Raw genomic sequence first — 8,180 nt, 5'->3', positions numbered from 1 at the left:
AGACGGCATACAACCGTAAACACAGACTATCATAGACACATAGAATGAGTCAAACTAAATAAAGAAAAACATAGCTATGAACTTAATTTCTTTTTTGCAGTGTTTTAAATTTCATTAGTCAAATAGCTGACCTCAGTGAGAACTTTCTGGTTGAGAATCACTGGGTTAGCGCGTGCGCGCGTTGTATTACAAGGTCTGTCATTCAGTCAACTGGCGTGGCTTCGATTCCCCGGTTGTATGTGACAAGGAGTAGGGTCGCCTGTCCAACCTCGTGGGTTTTCTGCGGGTCCTCCGGTTCCTCCCAATCCTAAAGACCCGTACGCGCAAAGATTCATTGAAATAAAATTGAACCATTAGTGCCGAAATGACCTAGTTTGTGTCTAGTGGACGTTAAACCCATCTCTCTCTCTCTCTCTCTCTCTCTGATCCATGGACCTTGTCCATGCTCTGATCTAATCCAGTAAAAACTTAATTTTAAACGTGCCGTGCATACATTTTACAAACGAGAGTTATTCCCCTTGTACTGATCTGTTTCCGTAAATGGCAGTCTTGTATACATTTTGATGGTATTCATGGAAAAGTAGAATTTTATCATTCATACAGCGGTGCCAGGTTGACATTTTAAATAATGTTGTAAATTTTCTTTCAGATCTGTTATTCTGGCATACGGTTTATCATACCTTTGTTGTTTTCATCGAAATAGTAGTATAGTAGTTTCGTTTATTCGAGTTAATGCTTGTTTGTTCTTGACGTCAGTTCAATCTTCATTTCGAATGAACATGCACATTTCATATTTTACGATATAGAGCATGCGATCATTTATATCATATTTCACCAGCTCTTCCTAGGTTGATTGGCAAGGAGAAGGTACAAAATAAATGTATTTGATTATTAAAATTATTCAAATTATCAGACTAACTTAAAATACATAATAGGCCTAGGCCCTATAGATTCCGGCTATTGAAATCCAGATATGGGCCTACTGGTATTTATTGTGTGCATTGACTTAAACATGCATTATGCAAGAGCTAAATCTGCCTATTGCAGGTCTTTCTTTAGACCTGAAATGTTAAATAGACATTTATTAACATGAAAAGACCATAATCATCTCTCGGTGCCACCTTATGTGAATGAATGTGTCCGATTTTCATTGGATTTAAATCCAATCTGCAGTTCAACGCCCATTGATGATTAACTGCAAATATGGATACTCGGGACTATGTTAATTATCGTGACAGCGGTAACAATGACAATCAAGGCTACAGTCATTTTAAAATAAGGTTTTCACAGCTTAGAGTGAAGCAATTTGACTGAAATTCTCAGGATATTCCCTTTACATGTACATGTACATTATCTAGTTTTTAACTATTATAGTGAGAACTGCCAGCTCTTTATCTAATCTTCCATAATGTCTCATTAAACACTTTGAAAACTACTAAAAAAAAAATTGTAAGAAGACTTTTGTAAATTAAAAGTTAAAATGTGGTTTTCTCTGACATCTAATTTACCTACCGGTATAGAGAGAGAAATGGGGTTTAGTCTCCACTTGACACAAACTAGTTCATTTCCGGACTAATATAAGGTTCAATTTTATTTCATTAATTCTCTTACGCACAGGGGTCTTTAGCAGTGGAAGGAAACTGAAGGATCCAGAGAAAACCCACAAGGTTGGACAGGCGACCCTACTCGACGTTGTCACATACAAGCCAGGAATCAAATCCATGTCACTTCACTCAATGCCACTTCACTCAATGACAGTCCTTATGATGCAACGCGCACGCTTTAACAATGGGATGGCTTGTACCAAAAAATAGAGATGCCGGTATCAGATATTATTATTAATACTTTGTTTTCATGTCGCATAAAGATGACAGTGTCAAATCAATAGATACCAGTTTTAAATGGCTGTAACTTTAGTTAGAATTGTTTGATTTAGTTATAAAGTATTTTCGATTGTACATATATTTGTGTTAAATTCTATATTAATCTACATACTTGGAATATATTTAAACTTTCATCCCCCAAAATGTATCATTTGCATGTACGGTACGTTGTAGTAGTTGACACATCTTGTATTAAAATGGAAATTTATTGTCCTGCAAGTTAAAGCACCTATGTCATTTGGATGTCAAGCCAGATGTGTAAGTGCAGCACTCTGTCCAAACAAATATACCCCACATTGCACATTCACATAACCATTGTAAGTACAGTTTTAATGAGCTGTTTACATCCATTCATCTTATTGTTGGTTTTATCTCATTCACAGGTTTAGAGTAACTGGTGAGTACAGGCAGGCACCATGTTAAAGATACATAATCCAGCCGTCAGTGTAACACCTTATGTGTGCGGTGTATGTGGCAGTGGATTTCCTGACGAAGAAAGTTTAGAACAGCACGTCGACACACACAATGAAGTTAAAGAAACAAAAGTGGTGACTAGCCGACAAGTTCTGCATTGTCCAGACTGTAGTAGGACCTTTAAAGACAACTGTACATTCTCCAAACATCTGAGAACTCATAGCGGGGAAAAACCTTTCATGTGCACAGAATGCGGTGATTCGTTTGCTCAAAAATCGACTCTGGCTCGACATAAAAAAACGCATACTGGTGAAAAACCCTTCTCTTGTGAAGAGTGTGGAAAAAGTTTCCCCACAAATTCCCAGCTCCGTGATCATCTACGAGTTCATTCAGACGAAAAGCCTTTTGGTTGTGAAACCTGTGGAAAAAGCTTTGCCCATCCAGCCTCATTGCGGTACCATATTAAATCACACATAGATGGCATGAAGGACAAACGCTACAAATGTGACCAATGCGATAAGATGTTTCTGTCAACAAACAATTTACGTGAGCATAAGAAAATACATGCAGGGATCAAACCATTCCAATGTGATATTTGCTTACGTCGCTTTTCCCAGAGTGCATCAGTGACGCGGCACGAACGAACACATTACAAAGACATGCCATTTGATGATGGTAAAAAGAGACAAGAAAAATCGTTTGCTTGTACCGACTGTGGACAGAAATTTTGGGTGAAGTATGATTTGCAGCGACACATTGCAGCCGTTCATTTAAATGAAAAAGACTTTATTTGCACAGAATGTGGGAAAACATTCATTCACAAAGGAGCTTTAAATCGCCATATCAGAACTCATACCGGAGAGAGGCCATTTTTGTGTAAAGAGTGCGGCAAAACATTCGGTGACAGCAGTGGATTGCGATGTCATTTGCGGGTTCATACAGGCTTCAAACCGTACACATGTGAACTTTGTGGTGAGACCTACAGTCAACAAACATCTCTGAAGAATCACAGATTACGCGTCCATCCTGACCTCTATGGCCCTCTGCCTGTCATTACAAATTTCTAATGGTTTTTGTTTAAAAATGACAAGACCTCTTTGATTTGGTTCAAAAATAAATCTGTCCTCATTGAAACACATTTTAAGTTGACTTCTGCAAGATTTAGAGAAAGTGTTGCTCGTTCTTGCTACAATAGTTCAAACACAGATAATAATACCGTAATTGAATATATTGAAAATTTCAGTCAAATTACTTTATTACAAAAGTTGAAGTTTTGACCGAAAATAATTATAATTGGCAGATGGAAACGCAGCTCACAGTTCATGTTCTCGATTGTCAAGTACCATTGTCATCCTTTCATCAACAGTCTCCGGCCGTATTAATGTTTAATGCAGAGATGGTGGACATTGTCTAATTAACTCAATGTCTAAGCCATCCGATGATCTAGAGAGTTTATTATGGACTTGTCATGTAAATAAATGTTTAAATAATAATTACTATAACATTTGAAGCCAGAAACATGTCTGGCAATAGGCTAGTTCAGCCCTTGATCTTTCAGAAGAAATAGTATAGCGCTTACCCAATCACTAATTATTGATATATAACACATTCAATAGTTTATTTTAACCTAAATCAAAGAGGTTTATTTCCTTTAAGGAATAATAAAAAGTCCACATCTGCATATAAAATGCTGAAGTTAATTTTAAAAATACGCCTTTAGTCCCATTTGAACACTGACTAATAGGGCTTACAGAATTAATACTGTAGAACAGTTTGAGATGAGTCGATTAGCAGTTTAGAAGAGTTCAGCTCTCTAAAATGTTCAGTGAGTGCAACATGAAATGGATGATTTTGATCATAAGATTAATATGGTAAAGATATATGGATGTACAGTACGACCATATTCTACATTCCGCACATGATTGATAGATCGTCCATGGACGGTTATCGACAGAAGAAAGATATTCTCTTTTGTAGTAAATTTGACATTATTTTATAAGAAATGCATCTGTACATGTATAAGTGAAACTGATAGAAATGTGTCTCAAAGTATGTTAGTCTTTTGCCCAATATGTATGTAAAAAGCTTATTTTGGGGTCAATCTTTGACCCATGATCCAACAATCATGCACAGAATATGGTGCATTTAGTAGTTATACTATTGCCAGATATATTGAACCAAACCTCAATCTGTTTGTGATATATGACATGAAATTGCTCAAAATTTGGGTCATTTTCATTAATTTTTATCATTATAAAGGTTTTACATGTATAATTATGAGATGAAATGTACAGTTTTAGTGTAATTTGAATCAGTATTTAAGTTGTATATATATTTAGTCTTACATAATATAAATATGTACAATGTATGCATGTTTTTGAGGAGGAGGGGGTGGGGACACTCTCATTTAGCCATGTTACGTACAGTATATAAATTTTGTTATGTTTATCATATTTTAATTTATATAGCCATTATATATATAATGTACTTACATTCTGTATCATATTGTTTTGTCAGGCCTAGGAATTTTTCGTAAAGTGTCAGGAACCATTATGTGGCAGACATGTAAGTAAAGGAATCGACAAAATGGCTGCAATAAGACAACTCTGTGCTGGACAAGATGACAGGCACCACTGGAATTGTACCTGATATTGGTGTCTGACATTGTCTGTGGAAGGTGTATAATTTCCAGACTTGGTTTTATTTATTCTGATAATAATGAATGCCGTAAATTGTATTTATTTTTGAGAAAGTGACATCTTAATCATCTTTTACCCTATGAAACTTGTAAATATAGCTTAGCTTCATGTGCTTCAGGAACATTAAAGGAAGTGCAAATTACAAATTTAAATTGATATCAGGGTCCAGTAATCTTATACAAGGATAGCTGGAATTTAATTGCTGCACAGGCAAAATGTCCCTCGTAGCACTCTGCATGGCATATGCCCGTCTTCAATTGGGCCAGTTGGTGTAGAAAAGTAGGACGTTAAAAAACTGAAACTTATCTTAGCGAATTGAGATAAAATGAAGTCGATCGCATGTAATTTATAATTATAGATCATAGTTTATGAAACATTATTATGTATAAATGTATATATTGTAACAGTATTTAATTTTGAATGGTGTAAATAGGCTTTAATATATATATATATATATATATTTCCAGTAATTTGATTTTATAATAAAATAATTTTTTAATTTATCATAGTTTTCACATCATATAAATATTCTGTTGTATAGCCCAAACATAACAGGGCAAGATTCCCTTACAAATGATTGTTGCTCTTGATTTTGAAATGTGGCCATTAATTGCCATTGTCCCTGTCCCTAAATTACTTCTGTAATAGTGAAAGTCATCTGCTGATCTACTTAAAATTTATGTTCTTTGTTTCGATTATTGCAATGAATAACAATTACCACAATTTCTGATAATTATTGGCCTTATCTAGTTAATGTCAAAGGTATTATACCCAAAGATTCACCGTGCAGCAAACTTTATCGGCTATTAGTTATTATCTTTGAAGGTATAATAGCAGGCCTGTATAGCCCAGAACTATCGAAACAATCTATTATTGAATTTATGATAGTGGTGGTATGGGTTCAGTTTGATCAAAATAAAGATCTAACAGTTTGTTCATTTTTATTATTCAGATGGTTACATGTCACATTGATGTGAAACAATTTTTTTTTTTTTTAAATGAGCAATCAGAACCCTAAGCGCACTAACAAAAGTTCTAGTAGCTAATTTATGACCTCCATTGTTCAACAATTTTACTCCTCCTATAGATTGCAAAGTAGTGCTAAATAATATGTTCTTGTTAATAAAAAATATCATAATTATGGATCTTGTCAAAGCGAATGTTTGTCTTAATTTTATTTGTTGATGTTTTTATTGTTATTTGATGGCAGTGTATGTTAAAGTGTACAAAATATAATAGCACCCATGAGCAGAACATCCAATTGGATTTCAGTCTATAAATGTGTAATTATTTAACGACAAATTGTCTTTAATGTAATATCAGTTTCAAGCTTTGAGTTATTTTCTTCTGTAATACCAATGTTTTTGTGCATATATGGTGTTTCATGTGTTAGTAAAATGTTGTCACCATTATTCAAAAACAATTTTTTTTCTAAGCTTATATCCCGCTTTCCTGCCTTTTAACTTTACTAAAGCCTTGTTTTGAGGATTTTTTCAAAGTTTTTGGCAAAGTAAGATTAACCTTATAGTTGAACGCTGTTATAATATAAACTAGTGTGCCCCTGTGTTTGATACCATGTAAATGTTCAACATGTCTGTGTTTTCAATGCAGTTTGGCCATAATTAGCCAGTCATGACTGCTTGAGTTAAAATTTAACCAAAATGTCTCAGACATCCCTCGGTCAATTCACAAGCTGTAAAACTAGCATATTTTTCAAAAGCCCATTTTCAACTTAAAACTTTAAAATTCTACAACCTGTACATAATATTGCATGTGAACAGAAGCGTCATTATCTTATGATTGGTGTTATAGAATTATTGTATACTCTTTTCAACTTGCTTCAAAAAGCTATCAGTGAGCTTTTTGTGTTGCTTAGCAATGCTTTGTTTACAATAACCCTATTATGTATCTATGTATGTAGCATCTTTAAATATATATTGAGTGAATCAGCTATATGATGTTATATTTGATATAATCAGTTATTTAGAATTATATATTAAATCATATTTAAATTATACATTTGATGAAATTACCTCAATAAAGATTATCTATAAATAATGTGCTTTATTGATGTATATATATATGTACTTGTCTTTGAAATACTAGGGGCGTTGGATAGCTGAATGGTGAGCACGTGTGCGCTGTATCATAAAGTCTGTCATTGAGTCAACTGGCGCGGTTTCGATTTCCCGGTTGTATGTGATAAGGAGTAGGGTCGCCTGTTCAACCTCGTGGGTTTTCTCCGAGTCCTCCGATTTCCTCCCTCTGCTCAAGACCCCTACGCGCAAGTGAATTATTGAAATGAAATTGATCCATATGTTAGTACTGAAATGACCTAGTTTGTGTCAAATGGACGTTAAACCCCATCTCTCTCTCTTTGAAGTACTATTCTAGTAATTTGGTGGTGGGGGAGGGTCGTAGGTGTTGCTTCATGGATCGCAGGTATCCCATCTATTCAAGAAGTGGATTAAGTCCTACAATCCTGGTTCTGATAGAGACATGATCAGGGCCCTATATGGTTAGAGAGAGAAATGGGGTTTAATGTCTACTTAACATAAACTTGGTCATTTCCGGATTAAAGGAAAGCAGGGGACCCACAAGGTTGGACAGGCAACCCTATTCCCTGTCACGTACAACCTGGGAATCAAAACCACACCACTTGACTCAATGACGGACCTTATGATCTACTGAGATTGTGTAACAAATAAACTTTACATAACAAACCTTATGGTCAGGTCAATTTGTTATTCTGTTTCTATGTAACATGTTCAAATTGAGGTCCTTATTGGAATGATTGATGGATGAAATTGAATGTTATATTCGGGTTTAGATATACGTCACAAATCAACATTGACATTTTGAGGACAATCAACCAACATCAACCGCCCCACCAAACGTCAGATGTTCTCCATTTGAACTTTAATTTTTCAGTTTTAAGGAAGATATAGTGTTCTCCATTTCTGAAAGTGTTCTTCTTGACCCTGCTCATTCTGGTGAAGAGTTCCGAATCACCAGCATAATTATTGAAATACAAATAATACCTACCTATATGATCTTTTCAAGTAAATGTGAAGAGATATCCGGTAAAGCACACCCTGCATAGAATCTGTCAACTTTGAGTAACAGCAAGTGGACAAAATATCAAATACTAAAATCAGATGTTTTACAATCCACTTGGAGTCAT

General features: G+C 34.9%; 1 protein-coding gene across 3 annotated transcripts; it reads left to right on the top strand.

Annotated features, from left to right (window-relative positions):
* The first annotated feature begins 534 nt into the window (after nucleotides 1–534).
* Nucleotides 535–7,054, top strand: LOC126830006 (gastrula zinc finger protein XlCGF57.1). Of its 3 annotated transcripts, XM_050560201.2 has the most exons (3): nucleotides 535–612; nucleotides 1,618–1,822; nucleotides 2,267–7,054. In XM_050560201.2, exon 3 carries the CDS (start codon nucleotides 2,300–2,302, stop codon nucleotides 3,362–3,364), a length of 1,065 nt encoding a protein of 354 aa, XP_050416158.1. In that variant the 5' UTR covers nucleotides 535–612; nucleotides 1,618–1,822; nucleotides 2,267–2,299; the 3' UTR covers nucleotides 3,365–7,054. The 3 variants fall into 3 exon arrangements, with proteins under 3 accessions (XP_050416158.1, XP_050416156.1, XP_050416157.1); XM_050560199.2 differs by lacking the exon at nucleotides 1,618–1,822 and having other exon boundaries at nucleotides 537–612; XM_050560200.1 differs by lacking the exon at nucleotides 535–612 and having other exon boundaries at nucleotides 658–1,822.
* The last annotated feature ends 1,126 nt before the right edge of the window (nucleotides 7,055–8,180 follow it).

The sequence above is a fragment of the Patella vulgata genome, chromosome 8 (assembly GCF_932274485.2).
Source record: "Patella vulgata chromosome 8, xgPatVulg1.2, whole genome shotgun sequence".
In the NCBI taxonomy this organism is placed as follows: domain Eukaryota; kingdom Metazoa; phylum Mollusca; class Gastropoda; family Patellidae; genus Patella; species Patella vulgata.
Note: the sequence above shows the minus strand (reverse complement) of the source record. Positions and strands in the feature narration are given on the sequence as shown.